At 37.7% G+C, this 23,528-nt stretch overlaps 1 protein-coding gene and 1 long non-coding RNA gene across 3 annotated transcripts in view; one reads left to right on the top strand and one right to left on the bottom strand.

The window, feature by feature from the left end:
• LOC139440930 (uncharacterized) overlaps positions 1-9,006 on the bottom strand; it is a 30,970-nt gene extending 21,964 nt beyond the window's left edge. The window contains exon 1 of the long non-coding RNA XR_011651252.1: positions 8,778-9,006. This is a non-coding gene — a long non-coding RNA (uncharacterized lncRNA). The remainder of the gene's footprint in view (positions 1-8,777) is intronic.
• Positions 9,007-9,184: 178 nt separating this feature from the next.
• RIC1 (RIC1 homolog, RAB6A GEF complex partner 1) overlaps positions 9,185-23,528 on the top strand; it is a 139,311-nt gene continuing 124,967 nt past the window's right edge. For both annotated transcript variants that reach the window (XM_024558371.4, XM_053924367.2), the window contains exon 1: positions 9,185-9,568. In XM_024558371.4, the coding sequence (XP_024414139.2) occupies positions 9,425-9,568 (144 nt within the window). In that variant the 5' untranslated portion in view covers positions 9,185-9,424. The remainder of the gene's footprint in view (positions 9,569-23,528) is intronic.

Genomic DNA, 23,528 nt, shown 5'->3' on the forward strand with positions numbered 1-23,528 from the left:
TCACTTTGCACTATCAGGCCCAACAAACTGAGTCATGTCAGCCAGGGCCAGAAGTTCTCTTTTGTTCCATTCTTCTTTTAAATTTGTATTTGTCCAACATTTAATAAGAAATAAGAGAGAGAGAAAAAAAAAAGGAAAGAAATAAGAGAACCCAGGAAACGCAAATATTAGTAAGTGGAATAATGAGACAAGGTAGAAATGCCAACATGTTCTCAATAGAACACTGAAGAAGCAAGCATAATTATATATAAGGCAAAAAGTACGTATCTAATTTTGGAGGGTTTATAATTTACCTATACAGTCTGAGCCTAATCATGCCATGTGCCATGTTTCACACTAACGGCAACTGAATCGAGCTCTAAACCAACTTTACTGCACTTACAGCACAGTTTCTCAGCTTGTGACTCTGTGCTGTTTTGATTAACTGGACTTCCAGTGATGCTAATACGTTTTCAGGGACTAACATGGGCTTTGTGAAACTCTTGCTTTGTTAAGGTCAATGGCATTGTAAAGTGTTGACCATTGTAGTCACACATTTTAATTCCTACATATATTTCTGATTTATGATTTCATAAATTCTGATTTCATATATTCAACATCATTTCTGCATCAACTAAGTTCTGCCTGAGACTAGACATCTTTAAAATGTATTATATGGTCTGAGTAGGCTTGTTTTGTAACTTTTGCTTGGGGGTATTTTTATTAGTGGTTTCATGATGAACAAACTTAGAAATGTCCATTATTTTTATAAAATCTTAGATTAAGAGATGATAAAACCTTAAGAAGATATTTCTTCTAGCCACAGGAGGGAACTGTCTGAGCAGTAGTAGGCTATATCGAGATAATTTTTAGAGGGTCTCAGCATACATTCTGTATTCCTTGAGTCTTGAACCATTCCAGTGTGCTTGTCACATTTGAGTCAGAGCTGGATAATCCTTCACTGCTTTTTAACATACTTACCAGGTAAACTGGTTTTTATTAGCTTGATCATGGAAGGACATGGACTGAACAACAAAGTATACACAGGCAACGGCCAACTTCCTTTTCTAATCCATGCGCCCAGCTGATCTAAACCCATGTGTTTCCCCCAACCTGGTCAGGGCAAAACATGGAGGGAGCTCTTGCCATTCTGGTCAATTTTCTTGTCCTACTATGGAGGAAACCTAAGACAGCCTCTGAGAGCAATGTGCTTGTTTGGGTTATAGGAAGTATAGGTTATGGGGAGAAGGTGGGATGCTGCTCCATTCCTCAAAGTCCTGTAAAAGATTTCCCTCTGATGGGAAGCAACAGGCAATGCAGCACAAGGCAAGAACACAATTGAATTCTCAGGATCTTTGAAGGAAAGTAAGAGCCTGCAGTACATTACTTTGGGTATTTTTAGGAAGTGACTTGGGTAAGGAGAGATTCTTCATTGGGTGAGTCATACATTGAATAGTGGGTTAATGTTGTTAAAATAGTATCCAGTTGTTAGGAGGTTAATTCCTTGGTGCCAAGACAAAGAAATATGGCCCAAATGAAAGAACAGATCAAAACTCCAGAAAAAGAACTAAGCGATGAAGAGAGAGCCAACCTATTATATGCAGACTTCAAAACACTGATAATCAGGATGCTTACTGAAATGATGGAATACGGTCACAAAAGGAAGAAGTGAAGGCTACACAAAGTGAAATAAAAGAAAATATACAGGGAACCAACAGTGAAGGGAAGGAAACTGGAACTCAGATCAACGATTTGGAACAAAAGCGAAAAATAAGCATCCAACTGCAACAGAATGAAGAAACAAGAATGCGAAATAATGAGAAGAGGCTTAGGAACCTCTGGGACTACTTTAAACAGTTGAACATCCACATCATGGGAGTGCTGGAAGGAAAAGAGGAAGAACAACAAATTGAAAACTTATTTGAACAAATAATGAAGGAAAACTTCCCCAGTCTGGCAAAGGAAATAGACTTCCAGGAAGTCCCAGAGGCCCAGAGAGTCCCAAAGAAATTGGACCCAAGGAGGAGCACACCAAGGCATATCATAATTAAGTAATGCAAGATTAAACAGAAGGAGAGAATCTTAAAAGCAGCAAGAGAAAAGGAGACAGTTACCTACAAAGGAGTTCCTGTTAGGCTATCAGATGATTTCTCAAAAGAAACCTGACAGGTAAGAAGGGGCTGGAAAGAAGTATTCCAAGTCATGAAAGGCAAAGACCTTCATCCAAGATTGCTCTATCCAGCAAAGCTTTCATTTAGAATGGAAGGGCAGATAAAGTGCTTCTGAGATAGGGTCAAGTTAAAGGAGTTCATCATCACCAAGCCCTTATTCTATGAAATGTTAAAGGGATTTATCTAAGAAAAAGAAGATAAAAAGTATGAACAGTAAAAATGACAGCAAACTCACAGTTCTTAACAACCACATCTAAAACAAAAACAAAAGCAAACTAAGCAAACAACTAGAACAGGAACAGAATCACAGAAATGGAGATCACACGGACGGTTATCAACAGGGGAGTGGTAGGGGGGAAGGTACAGAGAATAGGTAGCATAAATGGTAGGTACAAAATAGACAGGGGGAGGGTAAGAATAGTATAGGAAATGTAGAAACCAAAGAACTTATATGTATGACCCATGGACATGAACTAAAGGGGGGGAATGTGAGCGGGAGGGGGTGTGCAGGGCAGAGGGAAGTGAACGGGGGGAAATGGGGCAACTGTAATAGCATAATCAATAAAATATATTAAAAAAAATAAATGTATTGCCAGGTAATTCTGATGTAGGCGATGAGCATACCACACTATGGGAAAACTAATATCCTCAATAACAGTTTAACATTTTAAAAAATAGCACTTATTTTTGCCCTGGCTGGTATGGCTCAGTGGCTTGAGCGCCAGCCTGTGAAGCAAAGGGTCATGGGTTCAACTCCCAGTTAGGGCACGTGCCTGGGTTGTGGGCCAGGTCAGGTCCCTAGAAGGGGGCGTGTGAAAGGCAACCATACATTGATATTTCTCTCCCTCTCTCCCTTCCCCTCTAAAATAAATAAATACATACATACATACATACATAACAGCACTTATTTTTCTGATTATAAAAGAAAAAAATTAGAAAATGCTAAGAATATAAAAAACCATTAATAATTATACTTTATATAGATGATTATTGCAAAAATTTTGTTGGCTATCCTCTAATCCTTTTTTAAAAAATATGCAGCCACTTTCCTGTATCTCTTTTCAGGTACTTATAATCAAGTTTATTCAGTATTCAATTTAATAGATATGTTCCTTTTATATTAACCCTTTAGTGGTTTTTATAAATTACTTCTATGTTTGAAATATATTTAAATTCACTCTATGATATTCACTTATATTTCTGTTGGGTCTGGAAATTGGGCTATATAATATTTCAGGCCATTGACTAGAAGGTCACACTTGTAAGATTCTTATAATTCTTTGAGCATAAGGATTAATGACATTCCTAACTGTTAGAGAATATGAAGTTACATACTCTGAAACTTAAAGTTTTGCCTTTGAGCTTTATCTTTTGGTGCACAACTGCTGATGTGACACTATATCAAAGGTAATAACAACATTTCTTCAAGAATGATATACAAATGGTTTAGTATGTGAAAAGATATTCAACATCACTAACAATCAGTTACGCAAATCAAAACCACAATATCATTTCACATCTGCCAAAATGGCTAGTATAAAAACAACATAAAATAACAAGTGTTGGTAAGGATGTGGAGAAATTGGAACCTTTGTGCACTATTGGTAGGTTTATAAAATGGTGCAGCCTCTGTGGAGAACAGTATGGAGGTTCCTAAAAAAATTAAAATAGAACCACCATATGACCCAGCAATCCTACTCCTGGGTATGTATCCAAAAGAATTGAAAGCAGGAACTTAAACAGTTATTTGTACACCAATGTTTATAGAAGCTTTATTCACAATAGCCAAAAGGTGAAATCAACCCACATAGCCATCACTGTAGGAATGTATAAACAAAACGTGGTGTGTATGTATGCATGTAAATATAGACACACACATACAATGGGATATTAATCAGGCTTAAAAAAGAAGAAAATCCTGTCGTGTGCTACAACCCTGAGGACATTATACTAAGTGAGAAAACTGGTCCACAGAAAGACAAATACTGCATGATTGCACTTATTTGAGGCATCTAAAGTAAAGAAACAGAAAGTAGAATGGTGGTTATCAGGGACTAATACAGAGTTTCAGTTTTGCAAGATGAAAAAGTTCTGGTGAGCTGTGTTTCACAACAATGCGGCTACAATTATTGACCTGTACATTTAAAAATGGTGAAGATGGTAAATTTTATGTTTTGTGTTTACCACAATAGAAGAACATAAACTCTAAAAAGGTAATAATAAAAAGAACAGTGTGCCTTTTATAATATTTTGAACTGTTATAGAACATAACAGTTATACAGTTAATATTAAGGTTGGTTTGAGAAAAATTTCATGGAACTGGTTTATTTCTCGAACAGTACTCATTTGGGCTTTATAATTTTTGAAGTTGTCAGATTAAATCTAGTGGAATGATAAGAATAATGGATGAGAATAAGACAGAAGCCCAAATTATTACATACCAATAACAATCCAGAATGGTTTGTTACAACTAACAACTAAATTTGACCCGAAGCTTATTGATAAATATAGGAAATAAAGGGATAGTGCAATGAATATGAATTTTGTCCAAGATAATAAAGGCATATTTGTCTGAATAGATGGGGAGAAGAAGGGGGAAGAGGAGGAAGAAATAGGGGTAGAGAAGGAGGAAGAAAAGTGAGATATCTGATCAGAATTATGGCAAACTCTACTGTTTCACATTTTTGGGTTAAACCATTTCTCTTTCCAACTCCTCTTGCTATTTGAGTGGGAGGGGGAGGGGGGGAAGGTACAGAGAATAAGTAGCATAGATGATAGGTGGAAAATAGACAGGGGGAGGGTAAAAATAGTGTAGGAAATGTAGAAGCCAAAGAACTTATAAGTATGACCTATGGACATGAACTATAGGGGGGGAATGTGGGAGGGAGGGGGGTGGGCAGGATGGAGTGGAGTGGGGGGTGGAATGGGACAAGTGTAAGAGCATAATCAATAAATATATTTAAAAAAAAAAAAAAGAATACACACAGAAAACTCAGGCGTCCTATTTTTTATACTGGAAAACTTACCGAGTACGGTCAAACAAATCCCATTTTGCTTGATTAGGAACAATAGGTTTCCTTACTTTATTTTCTAGTTTGTGTTCACTCACCAGCCCAGAAAGTCTCATTTGCATCCACTAAGGCTTATTAATAATAAGCCATTCTGCTTTCATGGTTAATTAAATGTTTCCATGTAATATTGAACACTGTTTACTGCGAGGAGGATTGTGGACAAGGTAGATGGGTTAGTCACCTATGACCAGAGTTACTGAAATGTTCTTTTTAATTTAAATGTTCACATTTTCTATTATTGAAAATTTCAACCATATAGGAAAGGTGCATGAACAACAATGCCTTCCCAAGTACCCATCACTTAGCCTCAAAATGATCAACTCATGCCCAACCTTGTTTCATATATATTTCCACCTTCTCTACTCATCCCCAGATTATTTTTAAGTGAGACCCAGCCATCTTATCATTCAAGCTGGGATATTCAGCTTCAAAAGGGGGTAAATGATAAACCAGAATCCAGCATGGTCACATGTGAATTGTTTTTGTTTAAATACATTATATATATTTTATATATATTGATTATATATGTTGATATATGAAGTATAGGGACATTTTCAGTGGTCACTCAACATATATGGTAGTGCGGTAGCCACACACACACACATGAACAAACATGAACAAACTCAGAAGCAAATACATTAGTTGCACATGAAAGTATAATAAGGTTGAATATTAAAAGCATATTAAAGAGTCATAAACTAAAGCAATATCATTTTTAGTGAATGTTATTATTGGCTCTTATGGAGGTCACCAAATACTGGGAGTGGTGTGCTTGGAACCAAATTCCGGTCTGGGTTCTGTGCTGTCATCAGAAGTCTGTGAATGTGTGAAGTACACAAGGCCTACTTCTATTCTGGTGACTCGGGTGCCTCTCCTGCTAACCCTCCTCTCACTAGTCTGGGGACTGTGCCTGAAACTTCAGTTACCATATTACTCCCTTTGATTTGCCAGCACTGCAGGCCCCACTTAAATCAGGGTAAGTGGGATATTATCAATCATTAGCAATTGAACTGTTTCACATAACTTTTTTCCTCATTGCAAAAGTAATGAGTTCATTAGAGACAATTTGGAAAATACAAAAAAGCCCCAAAGGAGCATAAAAAGCACCTCTAATTAGCAGTCAGCACTGATATTATAGTGTATTTTCTTTTTTCCTAACCACATATTTTTTGTGAACATGATATTTTATATACTGTCTTTACTTTGCTTTCATTACTTTATAGTATAGTGAAATATTTCTATGATTAAATATTCTTTCCCAACATATTTCTTTATGCTTATACAATATTCCCGTGTAAGAAAGAACTATATTTAATGTGTTTGGGGGGACATTTAGCTTATTTCCTTTTAGCCACAACTTTGTGGGGTGCATTGTTAAAGCTAAAAGCTCTGTACACATCAGTGTTTATTTTCTTAGAAAATAATCATAGGGAAAAATAGCTGGGGCCAAGGGTATGTATATTTTTAAGATCCCTTTATTTTTAATGTAATGCCAACTACCCTTTAGAAAAATTGCACCAAATTATATCCCCACCAAGAGTTTATAAATGTATCTGTTCCTGTGTACCCTTACCAACATTTATTGTAATTTTAAAAAGCCTGTTAGTTTGATAGATAAAAACACGTACCTATTAACTTTCTCATATCAGTTTAGTCTTAGCTCAGAACAGAGTTCAGTAAGTTTGACTAGAGTGATGGTGATAAGATAGGGGAAGGGGGAGAAGCAAGATCCAGGGCATAGGAATTGCTAATGGATTTTACAAAATAAAGTTGGAATATGATACTCGAAAGTTGAAAAATCAAGTCCAGAAGGTTTTTATCACAACGCAGGAACTCATAAGCAGGGGGCTGTGAAGAGTCAGATATTATACTTTTTCCCCTACAGGGAGAAAAGCCCAGTGGATCTCGTCCTTTCCCTCTCACTGGAGGAAGCAACCACCACAATTCAGTTCAATCCAGTCTAAAAATCACTGGGTCTGTAGAAGGAAGGTAAGTTCTTTTAAAATCCTGTGGCTTCAGGCTTTTCTACCACTCTGGCTCCTGTTTCCTCATTAAGTGAGAATAACATCACACCTACCTTGAAGATTTACTGTGGAACTAAATCAAGTCATACATTTGATAATATTTTGTAAATCTTAACTGTTACAAAGGACTGTGGCAGGAGAATTAAATTCTAAAGCCAGCCAAGTAAAGTAAAAACTGAGTGCAACTAAAGTTATTTAGAAGTTCCTTAAACTAGACAGTGCAGAAAGACGCTTACACTCAGGAGTTTGAGAACAAAGACCCTCTGACCATAGCTGAGATAAATGCACTCTCAGTAAAGTTGCCAATGGAATTGCTGCAATTTATTTTCATTCCCTCTTTTTCTGCCAATTGCATAAATGGATCTAAGTTAGAAGAAAGTATGATGTAATTGTTATTCTTCTACAATTTTATATTGTCAAATCAAGAAACCTCTCTGGGTCTCTTTGTTTGTCTAATCGTGTAGTTCAGCTGGATCAGGGTTTCATCCAATATTTCATTTGACAAATATTTTCAAAGTTTACTATTCTTACTATGTTCCACCAGGCTGTTGTGCCGTACGTGGGGGGGGGGGGCAGGAACACCAGCAAGGAGACACAGTCTGACCACAGGAGGCTGGCAAGTGGTGAGGCAGTTTCAACTTTGATTTGAAGAATCTGGGTTATTTGATCACCTTCTGTGGAATGCAGTGAATGTTTAGAAAAATTATGTAAAGTTACATATTTTGTTGTGACTACCAGCTACGATGCTCCATCTGATATGGATTAGGTTACTTTTTTTTTTTTGCTGTCTATGTTGCTACTTTTTAAATGGGAGTTAACTTTTTGCTTTGTGTTTAACCTGGGCTAACACAAATATTAATTGAAAAAGTAATATAAACATATAGAAAAATTCAAACTGTACAAAAAAGGTAAACAATGAGAAGCAAGATTTTTTTCCCAGACCTCACCCCACTCTCACTCCACACTCTATCCCCGCTCATGCTGTACTCCTATTCACAGGTAATCACTGGGTCAATAAAACAAACAGTTGTTAAAGTGACCCCTGTGGTCCAAAAGTTAAACACTGAACTACATAATGTCTAAAGTCCCTAATGAGGTCCAAGTCTTTCCTGGCACATACCCTACTGAGGGTACAAAAGAGACAAGCCAAAATTTACGACTGGTAAAAGGACAGATGAATGCAAACTGAATTCAAAAATATATGCTAGACTTAAACTCCTAAAGGATAAAGGACAGGACTCAGGCACTTTCGTCGTTGGTTGTTTATTTACGGACCGAATTAAAGGCCCCTTCCAGATGTACACCCCACGAGGGCAGGAACTTCACCACCAGCTTTCACTGCACACAATGAGATCACTGGGCCAAGGACCCAACCGCCGAGCTCGAAGGTTGCCGCCAGGAGCCCAGGGTGGGAGCTCTACCAGGGAGGGTCACGTAACCCGCGCTCCCCGCGCTGCCCCCCGCCCCCAATCTTCCCCCTTCTCTCCCCATCCCCTCGGCCCAGGCCCGGCAGCTCTCACTAAAGGCCTTACCAATCCACAAGGGAAGTCATATTTGGCTGGGCCAGGGGGGAGGCGTGTAGCGCAGAAAAAGAAGCCTCGCAGCAGCGTCAAGCCCGGCTCTGCCTCCGAGCCTCCCAGTCTCAGGCGACTGCCCCGCCCTCCTGGCTAGAAGTATACCCTTGAGATTGCGAGTGGGAGGTGCAGAGGAGCAAGTGAGGGGCAATACCGCTTGCGTAGAGACGCCGCGCAGAGGCCACTCGAAAAGATTAGGGCGGGGCTTCAGAGAGCCGAGCGTGGGGGGAAGGGAGAAGCCTCCAGTGCGCGCGCGCGCGCTCTAACCTTCCCACGCGGCGCGCTGTGGTGACGCCCGCGCGGCCCGAGAATGGGGCGGGGCCGGGGCGGGTCTCCGCGCTCCTCCCGCCCCCTCTCAGTCCAGGTTCTCCCTCCTCTCTCCTTCCCGTACACCGGGCCCCGTCTGCTCCGAGGTGCCTTCGTAGTTTAGCATCGCGTCAGGCCAGGGCCAGGCCAGCGGGCAGATGCCCCAAGCTGCTGCTGCCGTCGCCGCCGACTCCGCCAGTGGCGGTGTGGGAGGCAGGCGTCCGGCCCCGGGCCGCTGAGTGTGACGGACGGGGCCGGGGGCCGCGGGGCGCCGCGGCTTCTGCGGCTCCGCGCGGACCATGTATTTCCTGAGCGGCTGGCCCAAGAGGCTGCTCTGCCCTCTTGGGAGCCCGGCCGAGACGCCTTTCCACGTTCAGTCCGACCCCCAGAGGACTTTCTTCGCAGTGCTGGCCTCGGCCCGCCTCAGCATCTGGTACTGCCGAGTAAGTAGAGCTGCCCGCCGCCTCTCCGCGCTCTCTCCCCCGTGTCCCGGCACCACCCCGCCCTCAACTTCCACCCAGAGTCCCAGACCCTTTCCCCCTCGCGCAGACCCACTTGTCTCGGCCGTCCACCTCCTCGTTCCACCTACTCTGACCCGGGGTCCGGGCCCGTCCTTCGGCTGGGGTTCCGGGGTGGATACAGTTGCTAGTGCTGCCCCAAATCCTGTGCCTTCCAGCATTGGACCGACCGCGGTGCACAGCAGACCCCGCGCGCTCCCTCGGCTGAGCCCGGACTTGCCCTCCTCTCCCTTCCCCCGTTCCCCTTGAACAAATTTGTTTAAACTTTCCACATTTAGAAAGCTAGCGGCTGTTGTGTTCCCTGCCCTCCTTTGCTTTAAAGGCCGTTGATTTCGAGTTAGGGTAAGCCGGCTGGGCTTCTTATCCAGTGCCAGACTTTACAGGCCTCTGATAACTTATTTCTAGCAACTACAGCTAGAACTCTTTATTTTTTCTCTAAAGGTTTGGTTATCCAACTTCTTGACTCCCCCGAACATCGCCCCATTTGCAAGCTGGTCCTTTTTTTTCCTGCTGCTCTTGGACTCTTAAGTAGAGAATTGTGTATGTTGGGGGTGGGGGAAGAGTTAGGGGCTGAAGTAGAACTCAAATCTGTTAGCACTACATCAGGGATTACTAACAGCTGGAAATAATAAGATTTGGAGCACGAAACAGTTCTGTTCTTGCTTGCTGTGAATTCTGTTTTTTTTCTTTCTTGAATCTAATTACCGAGTAGGTAAGAAAAAAGACTTAAAAAGTAAATAGTGGATGAGATACACTGTATTTTTCGCGAACCGTCTATAAAGGCTACAAAATAGGGTATAAAAGTGCTCTTCTTTTTCCTAAAAGAAGGCAGCACTAATCGATGCCAGAGTGAAGTTTTTCTCTTTTCAGAGGTAACTTGACCATGTGAGAATAGGTTGTGACCTTGACTTTATTGGATCTATGTGAAATACTGACGTTAGTTAAATTAGTTAAAACCATCAGCACTCTGTTTAACCACCTGAACACCCTTTGCTGTCCTCACAACCCTGGTAAATGTGGTGATGAGATTGAGACATTCCGGTATCTCCTTTATGTGACTGTCATACATTGTAAATCAGACTTTTACCATTAAGTTTTGGCTGATTTAACTTTTAAATATATATTAAAACAAGATAGATTGTTATAAAGCCGACATTGTGACTTGTGACTATTCTGTCTGGTGCTTGATTGCATTTTTTTTAAAGATCTTATTTATTTTTAGACAGAGGGAAGGGAGGGAGAAAGAGGAGAGAAACATCAATGTGTGGTTGCCTCCCGGGCAACCCCCACTGGGGACCTGGCCTGTAACCCAGGCATGTGCCCCGACTGGGAACGGAACCGGCGACCCATTGGTTCGCAGGCTGGCACCCAATCCACTGAGCTACACCAGCCAGGGCTGATTGCATTTTTTGAAAAAAAATATATATTTAATATCATTTGGTTCTTAAGATACTAATTCATTTACATTGTGTCTGCCAATTGAATAGTTTTTTATGCTTGGGCGCATATAATTATATAAAGCACATGCAGAAAAAATAATTATAACTTGAATTTTAAATTGTCTTCTTAGTTTAGTGAGTGATTTCACTCTAATGTACCAAGTTGTAAAGACTAAAATTTTAACTTTCCTTATCTCTAAAAACGTGGACCTAAATTTTTTTTAGGCAGAATTCGACTTACTATGAGGGATGAATAGACCTGAAGGTTACTTTAATCTTCTGTAAAAGAAACAAAAATACACCCGAGTTTTACGAATATTGAGAATATCTGGGAGGGGGATTTGTTTGTTTATTTGCTTTTGGAGTTACTGTGTAAAAATAACTGTAAATCTAAGGCAGTCCTGGAATTTAAAACTACTCATACTCCTTTCATTTAAACTCCTACCCTACCCACAGCTACTTTTTACAGAAGTCCTGGGGCCACTACCATTAAGGTCCAGTGTACAGAAAGTTAGGTTGTAGGGAATCTACGGGTCCAGAGATATGAGGTGAAATGAAATGAAATAATATCTTAGGGAAGGCTGCAAAGTACTGTAGGCTTATGAGTGGTTAATCTTGATCTTTGGCATCAGCTCTGTCACTTTAAAAATGAAGTATTGGATCAGTTGATTTTAAGTTCTTTGATTATAGAACTGGGTGAATGGGGAACAGGTGTCAGACTCCAGCTTCCAGTCTCCTATTCCTGAATTATGCCCCCCCTTTTTTTGTTTTTGCTAAATCTGGAATTTTTTATTTTGATTTTTTAATTTCTACACTTACTGAAACTATGAAAGTTAAAATAAATTTAGGTTAACAAGCTTCTTCTAAACATTGAAAACACCTCTACCTAAATTGAGCTATCATTTATTTCCACATAATTTAGACCGAATTGGGCTAAAATGTTTGCATGAAAACTTTGATATTGGAGAGGTTGTATATGCAAGTATATATACTTTGTAGAATAAAGTGAATTTTGAAGATCTAAAGAAGGGTTTTACAGAGTAGTTGAAGTCTTAAAAGCCACTTGAGGGCTTTTGGAGACAGGGAAAGACATCAAAGAGATGAGAACTTATTACATGTTTTGCTTCAAATTTTGTTGGGCCTGTCTTAGTAAGTTGAACTCACTTAAGAGGGATGTATTGTTTTAATAAAGAAACCTAGTCTTGTGGAGGGAATATGCATTTATTAGTCTAAATTAGATTTTTTAATGTCCAAGAGAATTGCTATATGTAAAATGTTGACTAGTCATTAAACTATGGAAGCATTAAAGTGGAATCTCTAAAAATAACTTCTTACATTTCATGGTTCTTTTAGTGAACTTTCACGTACTCCTTATAGCTACTATTACATAGCCTAAGTATCTAATGGAATCCCAGTTATAGAGTCATATCTCTTGAAAATTCTTTCCAGACTCCAAATTGGAGGAATATAGTATAGTGCTGTTTAGATGTGTTTATGAGCAAAAGAGTTTTTGTAGATACTTTGCTTTTTGATTTCATTTTTAGTTTGAGGATGTAACCAGTTTTGAGTGTAACTCAATTTCTCTATTTTGTGATTCTACTTAGAAATTCTGAAAACTACTCAAGAGTTTACAACAGGGATCATTTAGATATTTCGGAACCCAAAAAAGGGTGTTTAGAAAAGATTTGGTATGTATATGTTAAGTTGGGGTGGTAGAAGTATGACTTTATTTATGGAACAATTGACATCTTTCTGTCAGAGGTATTGTAAAAGGACTAGTTTCAGCTTCAAGAATGAAGCTGCTATTTAAAACACATTATGATTTATCATTGGCATGGGTGTTTTATGAAATGAATTGTTTTGTACTATACCACAGAGGCTAGAATTATTCCTATAATATACTATTTAACTGTTGATATGGAAGTCTACGTATGTGAATGTGAATCACAAAATGATATCTTAGAATGCTGTAATTCTACATTAGTGTTATTCAATGTCCAGATCATTGATTATTTCAAATATATAAATTAGCTTCACCAGTATTTTTGAACACCTCCTGTGAAAGATAGCATAAATGGGCGCTGTATGAAAAGGATGAAGGGGCATACTTTGTGTATCATAACAAAACATTTTATCCAAAGACATTAGTGTGTTAACATGATAAGTGCAAATTCTGTGAGTTATCACTGTGAAGGTTACTAATAAAAATAACTTATGAATTATGTGTCTTTGCGTAATTCTGAATAGAATCTTGTTCTTGTTGGTGTATGCTAATAATAGAAAACAGTGAGATCGGTGTTCAATGAAGCAAGTTGTAGGATCGGGCATCTGGTTAACTGTATAACCTCAGGAAGGACATTTAATTTGTACCTACATTTTCCCAACTCTCACCCTTTCAGATCTATTCTATTACTGCCTTCAAAGGCCTTCCATATAAACCACTGCTTGGAAGTCTTTTAGGGTTCAGTATTGATTATAGAATGATGTTCAAATTCCTTAGTTTGATATCAGAGACACTCCCCTCTTGGAATGCTCTCTTGCCCCATCTCTACCTATCAGAATATTATCCTTTAACTTCTGTTGAAATTCTGATTTCTGTATGAGCCATTTTTATTTACCATAACCAGAAATATACATTTTTTGATGAAGTCTCTTTGTATTGTTGGTTTGCCACATGCTTTATTTCTCCAACTAGATTATAACTGACTAGAGTTCAGAAATAATCTTATTTTGTATTATTTATAATGCCTTGCACAAAACATATGCTTAAAAACTATTTTTAAAATAAATGAATTCAGGATATCTGTCCTATAGGTAGTACAGAATTTTTTAAAGGTTTAATAATTGGAAGATTTTTTCAGTGTTGACATGTAATTTTAAAAATATGGTATGGTAAAGTACAGTTTAAGTTCAGAAAAACTTCTTTACAGAGGGTTATATATGTGAAAGTGAATTAATTACTTTTTTGAAATACACAGTAGAAAAGCAGTTCATGTTATTTGTAATAGCCAATATAGGGAAACAACCTAAGTATCTGTCAGTGGATGAATGGATAAAAATGTGTATATATACATAATGGAGTATTATTCAGCCATGAGAAAGAAGGACATCTTGCCATTTGTAACATGGATGGACCTCGAGGGCATTATGTAAAGTTGAGTAAGTCAAACAAAGACAAATACTGTGTGGTATCACTTTATGTGGAAGCTAAAAAAGCTGAAGTCGTTGAAACAGAGGTTAGAATGGTGGTTACAAGGGACTGTGGGGGGTTGGGGAATAGGGGAGATGTTGATCAAAGAGTACAAACTTCCAGCTCTAAGATGGGTAAGTTCTGGGGATCTAATGTACAGCATTGTGATTATAGTTAATAATACTGTATCACATACTTGAAAGTTGCTTAGGACATAGAAATGGTAATTATGGTAATTTATGGTAATTACGTGACCTGATTCAGGTGTTAGTTAACACTATGATCATTTCGTAAGATTCAAGTATTTCAAACCAACATGTACATTTTAAACTTACACAGGGCTATATGTCAATTGTAACAATAAAGCTAGAAATAAAAGTGTTACTTGATAAAGGGTTCTACTTTAATTATTAGATAATCTACCCTTTACCAAAACTTAAACTGTTGTGCAGTAGTATAATTAGTGGGAACTGTTGGTTCCCAGCATGTGTTCATATGGATATAATCTGTCGAAAAAGAAAGACACACACAAAAGAAGCAATATAAACAAATAAAGGTATTTCACTCATCTTTAGGTGCTTTTGAATCATTGACGTTATCCATATTAGAGGTAAACATTCATTGTGAGTTTACTCTGCCCTAGGTGGTTTACGTTACGGGAAGCAAATTTTCCTGAATTTAGGTCCTTCACATGCCTCATTCATGATTTCTGCCCTGTTCTCATAGTACATACCCATCCTAACTCTTAAACTTGGGATTATGTTTCAAAATACATTAATTTATATCTTTACCACACATGGAAACCTAGCACCACTCATATTGATAGAGGATTACTGTATGAAGGAATACAATGAAAACAATGTTATGAAAATCGCTTCCTGTTAAAGGCTCTTGCCCTTTTCTTAAAAACAGCAGTTAGCAGGTACACTTTGAGAGAGGTTTAAGAGTAAACTAGCACCTCATACAGATTTCCTCCTTATCTAAATCAAAAGGATTAAAGAAGAATTAAAAAAATTTTCTCACTATATGATTCAGTATTTAATACAGTGTTTGTAAATGTTACCTAAACTGGTCTGTAGGACGTATTGTATTAAAGCATTTCACTTACTACTCTATAAAGCATTTATGTATTAGGTAATTTATGAAATTAGAAAAAAATTACAATTTAAAAATATTTCTAAATATTCTAGAATTCAGACTTGCTACAAAGTGAGACAGTTACTTAACGTATTTTTATGAACCAGCAAGCATCAATTGGTTGGAGTCAAGGTATTTTTACCTTTTAAGTTCATTATAATTGCTTTACTTTGGGTAGCCATCACAAGCCTATCCATCTCCCAAGTGATTTGCCTTTTTTATTTATAAATTATATATAAATTTACATGCGAAATGTTGGATATTGTTGATTTACAGTAGAATTAGCTATGGTTTAATTTTCTAAAAGTTTTATTGAGGTTTATAAATATATATTGAAGTGCACAGTAATTTTTAGTAAACTTACAGAGTTGTGCAACCATCATCACAATCTGGTTTTAGAACATTTATAGCAACCCAAAAGGTATTACCCCATTTGCCTTCATCCTCTGCTCCCCCTCCAACCCCAGAAACCCATTGACCTCCTTTTTATCCCTCTGGATTTGACTTTTCTGGAAATTTCAATTAAGTGTAATCATATAATATGTGATCTTTTGTGTCTGGCTTTTATTTAGTGTAATGTTTTGTGGTACTTCATTTTATTGCTGAATATTATTCCATTGTATAAATATACCACAGTTTTTAAATCCATTCACCAGTTGATGTTGCTATATAAACATTTGTTTACATGTCTTTGTGTGAATATATATTACCATTTCTTGTGGGGAGATACCTATGAATGGGAATGCTAGGTCACATGGTTGAATTTATGTTTAGCTTTTTAGGGAACTGCAAAACTGATCCAAAGTAGCTGTAATATTTTACATCCCTACCAACAAAGTGTGAAGGTTTCCTTCTCTACATCCTTTTATTATAGCCATTTTAGTTTTTAGCTACAGCCATTACAGCTTATTAATATATCTCATTGTGACCTTAATGACTGGTAATGTTTAGCATCTTAATCTGTGTTCATTAGCTATTTATATACCTTATTGGTGAAATGCCTATTCAAATCTACCCCAACCCCTCTTTTATTTATTTTTAAAAAATTTTAAAACATTTTTATTCAGTTACAATTGTCTGCATTTTCTCCCCATCCCTCCACCCCACCCCAGCCAATCCCACCTCCCTCCCCCACCTCTACCCTCCCCCTTGATTTTATCCTTGTGTCCTTTATAGTAGCTCCTGTAGACCCCTCTCCCCACTATCCCCTCCCTACTCCCCTCTGGCTATTGTTACATTGTTCTTAATTTCAATGTCTCTGGTTATATTTTGCTTGCTTTTTTCTTTTGTTGATTATGTTCCAGTTAAAGGTGAGATCATATGGTATTTGTCCCTCACTTCCTGGCTTATTTCACTTAGCATAATGCTCTCCAGTTCCATCCATGCCATTGCAAAGGGTATAAGCTCCTTCTTTCTCTCTGCTGCGTAGAATTCTATTTTGTGAATGTACCGTAGTTTTTCGATCCACTCGTTTGCTGATGGGCACTTAGGTTGCTTCCAGTACTTGGCTATTGTAAATTGTGCTGCTATGAACATTGGAGTACATAGGTTCTTTTGGATTGGTGTTTCAGGGTTCTTAGGGTATAATCCCAGCAGCGGAATTGCTGGGTCAAAGGGCAGTTCCATTTTTAGTTTTCTGAGAAAATTCCATACTGTTTTCCACAGTGGCCTCACCAGTCTGCATTCCCACCAACAATGTACTAGGGTTCCCTTTTCTCCGCATCCTCTCCAACATTTGTTTGTTGGTTTGTTTATGTTGGCCACTCTGACTGGTGTGAGATGGTACCTCATTGTGGTTTTAATTTGCATCTCTCTGATGGCTAGTGATGCTGAGCATCTTTTCATATGTCTCTGGGCCCTCTGTATGTCTTCCTTGGAGAAGTGTCTGTTCAAGTCCTATGCCCATTTTTTAATTGAGTTGTGTGTCTTCCTGGAGTGGAGTTGTATGAGTTTTTTTATATATTTTGGAGATTAGACCCTTGTCTGAGGTATCATTGGCAAATATGTTTTCCCATACTGTTGGTTCTCTTTTCATTTTCATGCTGTTTTCTTTAGCCATGCAGAAGCTCTTTATTTTGATGAGGTCCCATTTGTTTATTCTTTCCTTTATGTCCCTTGCTTTGGGGGACGTGTCTGTGAGGATGTTGTTGCGTGGAATGTCTGAGATCTTCCTGCCAATGTTTTCCTCTAGGACTTTTATGGTGTTAACGACGTATATTTAAGTCTTTTACCCACCTTGAATTTATTTTTGTTTGTGGTGTAAGTTGGTGATCGAGTTTCATTTTTTTGCACGTAGCTGTCCAGATCTCCCAACACCATTTGTTGAAGAGGCTGTTTTTGCTCCATTTTATGCTCCTGCCTCCTTTGTCAAATATTAATTGACTGTAGAGACTTGGGTTTATTTCTGGGCTCTCTGTCTGTTCCATTGGTCTATGTGCCTGTTTTTATGCCAGTACCAGCCTGTTTTGATTACAGTGGCCTTGTAATACAGTTTGATACCAGGTATTGTGGTCCCTCCTGCTTTGTTCTTCTTTCTCAAAATTGCTGCAGCTATTCGGGGTCGTTTATGGTTCCATATAAATTTCTGAAATGTTTGTTCTTTATCTGTGAAATATGTCAAAGGTACTTTAATAGAGATTGCATTGAATCTATAAATCGATTTGGGTAGTATGACCATTTTGATGATGTTAATTCTTCCAATCCATCAGCATAGTACATGCTTCCATTTGTTTGTGTTTTCCTTAATTTCTTTCTTCAGTGTTGTGTAGTTTTCTGAGTACAGGTCTTTTACCTCCTTGGTTAGGCTTATTCTTAGGTACTTTATTTTTCTTGTTGCTATATCAAATAGGATGTTTTTCCTGATTTCTGTTTCTGCTGTTTCATTGTTGGTATACAGGAATGCCTTTGATTTCTGAGTATTGACTTTGTATCCAGCTGTTTTGCCAAATTCATTTATTAGGTCAAGTAGTTTTTTGGTGGAGTCTATACGATTTTCCATGTACACTATCATATCATCTGCAAACAGTGACAGTTTCATTTCCTCCTTTCCAATTTGGATGCCTTTTATTTCTTTTTCTTGTCTAATTGCTGTGGCTAGGACTTCCAATACTATGTTGAATAGGAGTGGTGAGAGAGGGCATCCTTTTCCTGTTCCTGATCTTATTGGGAAAGCTCTAAGTTTTTGTCCATTGAGTATGATGTTGGCTGTAGGTCTCTCATATATGGCCTTTATTATGTTGAGGAATGCTCCCTCTATTCCCACTTTGTTGAGGGTTTTTATCATAAATGGGTGCTGTACCTTATCAAATGCTTTTTCTGCAACTATTGATATGATCAAGTGGTTTTTGTCTTTGCTTTTGTTTATGTGGTATATTATGTTTATTGATTTGCAAATATTGTACCATCCTTGCATCCCTGGGATGAATCCCACTTGGTCATGGTGGATGATCTTTTTAATGTATTGCTGGATGCGGTTTGCCAATATTTTGTTGAGAATTTTAGCGTCTATGTTCATCAGCGATATTGGCTTGAAGTTTTCTTTATTCGTTACGTCTTTATCTGGTTTTGGGCTTAGGATGATGTTGGCTTCGTAAAACGATTTTGGGAGTCTTCTGTCTTTTTCAATTTTTTGAAATAATCTGTGGAGGATGGGGGTTAGCTCCCTTTTAAATGCTCTGTAGAATTCTCTTGTGAAACCATCTGGTCCAGGGCTTTTGTGTGTCAGAAGCTTTTTGATTACTGTTTCAATTTCATCAGGTGTTACTGGTCTGTTCAGGCTTTCTGCTACTTCTTCATTGAGTTTTGGAAGATTATATTTTTCTAGAAATTTGTTCATTTCATCTAGGTTTTCAAATTTTTTGGCATACAGTTCTTCGTAGTAATTTCTTACAATCCTTTGTATTTCGGTGGTATCAGTCGTAGTCTCTCCTCTTTTATTTTTTATTGTGTTTATTTGGGTCCTCTCTCTTTTTTTCTTGATGAGTCTGCTTAAGGGCTTGTCGATTTTGTTTATCTTTTCAAAGAACCAGCTCCTGGATTTGTTGATCCTTACAATTGTGCTTTTAGTCTCTATGTCATTTATTTCTGCTCTGATCTTGGTTTTTTCCTTCCTTGTACTTGCTCTGGGTTGTCTTTGTTGTTCCTCGAGTTCTTGTAGGTGTATGGTTAGGTTGTTTGTTTGAACTGTTTCTAACTTCTTAAGGTAGGCCTGTATTGCTATGAACTTCCCTCTCAGGACTGCCTTTGCTGTGTCCCATAGGTTTTGGGTTGTTGTGAGTTCATTTTCATTTGTTTCCAGAAACTTTTTGATTTCTTCCCTAATCTCAGTCTTCACCCATTCATTGTTTAATAGCATGCTATTCAATCTCCATGTTTTTGAGTGTTTTGGCCAACCCCTCTTTTAAATTGGAGTGTTTTTCTTATTGAATTAGAAGAGTTCTTTATCAGATATATGATTTGAATATATTTTATCACATTCTGTGATTTGTTTTTTCAGTTTCTTAATGGTTTAGAGAGCAAACGTTTAATTTAGATAGAGTCTAACTTTTTTTTTCTTTTATGGATCATGTTTTTCGTGTCTCATCTAAGCCACTCAGCCATTCCAAGGTCACAAGCATTTTCTGTTTTCTTTAGAAGTTTTATAGTTCAAGTTCTTGTACATAAGTCTATCATCCATTTTGAGTTTATTTAATATATGGTGTGAGGCAAAGATCTAAGTTTAGTTTTTTTTTTTTCTTTTAACGTAAGATCTAGTTGTTTTAGGACTGTTTCTTGGAAAGACTCTCTTCACTATTGAATTGCAGTGGCACCTTTCTCAAAAACCCATTGACCATAAATGTAAGGGTTTATTTCTGTATTTTGTGTTTAGTTCCATTGATCAAATATGTCTGTCATCATGCATGCATCACACTGTAGCTTTATAGCAAGTTCAGAAATTGGGTGGCAAAAGTCCTATTTTGTTTTTGTTTTAAAAATTATTTTGCTTATTCTAGATCCGTTACATTTCCATATAGATTTTAGAATCATCTTGTCAATTTCTATCCAAAAAGAATTTACTTGGGCTTTCAGGGGATTGCACTAAATTTGTAGATCAATGCACAGAATTACCATTTTAGGATGGAATCTTCCAGTCAATGATCATGCAGTGTCTCTCCATTTAGATTGTAAAAAATTTCTCTTAGCAGTGTTCTGCAGTTTCCAGTGTACAGGTCTTTCAAACATTATGTTAAATATATTCATAAGTGTTTTATTTATCCTTTATGCTGCTGTTTGAATATATTTGTTAATTTCATTTTCAGATTGTTACTGGCATAGAGTATAGATATAAAATTAATTCTTGTATATTGCTGTCTTGCAATATTGCCAAAACTTGTTTGTTCTAGTAGTTTTTTCTGGTTAGAACAAATAAACAAATTTAGCAAACTTGTAGGTCACAAAATAAACACACAAAACAAGTTGCATTTACATACAGTAACAATAAACAAAGAAAACATTGTTTTCTTAAAAGAAATTAAGAAAACAATTCCATTTATAAGAGCATCAAAAAAAATAAAGTCATTAGGATTAAATTTAACTAAGGAGGTGAAAGACTTGTATGTTCAAAACTACAACACGTTGATGGAAGAAATTAAAGGAGAGTCAAATAAATGGAAAGCAGGTATGTGTTCATTGATTGAAGACTTAATACTGTTAAAATGACAATATTACACAAAGCAATCTACAGATTCAGTGCAATTCCAACAGTATGTTTTATTGCGAAAATATAAAAACCCATCCTAAAATTAATAGGTTATCTCAAGGAATTGCCCTCATTAAACTAAAATTTTTATCAATTTTATGGATCTTTTCAGTGAATCAGCTTTTGGTTTTACTGACCTTAGCCTATTCTTTCTGTTTTTTTTGTTGATTTTTATTTTTTAATTATAATTTATTGATTATGCTATTACAGTTGTCCCAGTTTTCCCCTTTGCCCTCCCCTCAGCCCCAGCATCCCCGATCTGTTAGGCAATCCCACACCATTGTTCATGTCCATGTTCATATATGTAAGTTCTTTGGCTATTTCACTTCCTATACTGTACTTTACATCCCTATTCTGAAACTACCTATTTGTACTTCTTAATCCCCTCACCTGTTCACCCATCCCCCCACATGCCCCTCCCATGTGGCAACCATCAAAATACTCTCTGTATCCATGATTCTGTCTCTGTTCTTCTTGTTTGCTTAGTTTTTTAGATTCAGTTGTTGATAGATTTGTATTTTTGCCATTTTATTGTTCATAATTTTGATCTTTTTCTTCAATAGGTACTTTTAACATTTCATGTAATATTGGTTTGGTGATGATCAACTTCTTTAGCTTTTTCTTGTCTTGGAAGCTCTTTATCTGCACTTTGATTCTAAATGACAGCTTTGCTGGGTAGAGCAATCTTGACTGTAGGTCCCTGCTTTCATGACTTTGAATATTTCTTGCCAATCCCTGTTAGCCTGAAAAGTTACTTTTGAGAAATCAACTGATGGTCTTATGGGAGCTCCCTTGTAACTAACTAACTTGCTGCTTTTAAGATTTTCTCTTTATATTTAACCTTTGACACTTTAATTATGTGTCTTGGAGTGGGCCTCTTTGTATCCATCTTGTTTCGGACTCTGTTTCCTGGACTTGCAGCATGTCTATTTCCTTCAAAATTAGGGAAGTTTTCTTTCATCCTTTTTTCAAATAGAGTTCCCATTTCTTGCTCTCCTTCAGGCATGTCTGTGTTGCAAATGTTGGAACACTAAAGTTGTACCAGAGGCTGCTTACACTATCCTCATGTTTTTGTATTCTTTTTTCCTTCTTATTCTGATTGGTTGTTTTTTGGTTCCTTTATTCCAAATCATTGATTTGATTTTGAGTTTCATCCTCTGGACTGTTATTTCATCCCTTGTACAATGTTATTTATTTCAGTTAGTGTATTCTTCATTTCTGACTGGATCATTATGCTGTTGAAGTTCTCGCTAAGTTCCTTGAGCATTCTTATAACCAGTGTTTTGAACTCTGTATTTGATAGATTATTTATTTCCACCTTTTTTAGTTCTTTTTCTGGAGTGTTGATCTGTTCTTTCATTTGGGCCATATTTCTTTGTTCATTTGGGTAGGGCAAACAGCATTAGCCAGGTTGATAGAGTCTCAGTTATGGTACCCACCTGCTGACCCTGTGGCTCTGTGTGGGGAGAGTTCAGGAAAGGGATAATGGCCTCTACTGGCCTTTCTGTTGAGGAGAAAGCTGTCTCCCAGATCTCACCTTGACGCCAGACACTGCATCTCCTCCCTGTATGTCACTGGTGCCATTCAAGCTGCCACCCTGGTGCTGGAGCTCAGAAGGAGTGAATCTGAGTAAGTCTTGAGTGTGGGTCCTTTAAGGGAAACTGCTTGGGACTTCCGCCGTTTCTTCCAACTCAATCCCAGCTGTTTTTTGCAGCCAGAAGTTATGGGAACTTATCTTCCTGGCTCTGAAACACTGGACCAGGGGCTGGTGTGTTTTGGGGGCTGGGGCTTCTCGCTCCTGAGATACTCCTTCCAAATTTTTATCCACCACACATGGATGTAGGACCAGCTGTTTCTACGTCTCCATCCCTCCTAACTGGATGGATGGATGTGGTTTCTTTAATTCTGTAGTTGTCAGACTTCCATTCAACTTGATTTCTGATGATTCTGAGTGATGGTTGTTCTATAGTTTAGTTGTAATTTTGATGTGGTTGTGCGAGGAGGTGAGCTGTGTTAATCTATCTGCCATCTTGACTGACTTATTGAATTTTTACAAAATTATTATTTTCTTGTACTTTGTGTTCAGTTTGCTTTATATTCACTATAAAAGGTTAGAAGCTTAGATTATTAATTTAATTTAATATTTTAAATATAGGCATATTGAGCTCTAAGTTTTTTTCTAAGCACTGCTAGCTATATCCCATAACTTTGTGTTTTTTGGGCAGTTTTAGGTTACAATAAAATTGAGAGGAAGGTGTAGGGATTTCCTACCCCAACACATGCATAGCCTACCCCCATCAGCAACATCACTCATCAGAATGGTATATGTATTTTTTTTTTTTTTTTTACCAAGGACGAACCTGCAATGACACATTGTAATCA

This window comes from Desmodus rotundus, chromosome 1 (genome assembly GCF_022682495.2).
Source record: "Desmodus rotundus isolate HL8 chromosome 1, HLdesRot8A.1, whole genome shotgun sequence".
NCBI classification, from domain to species: Eukaryota; Metazoa; Chordata; class Mammalia; order Chiroptera; family Phyllostomidae; genus Desmodus; species Desmodus rotundus.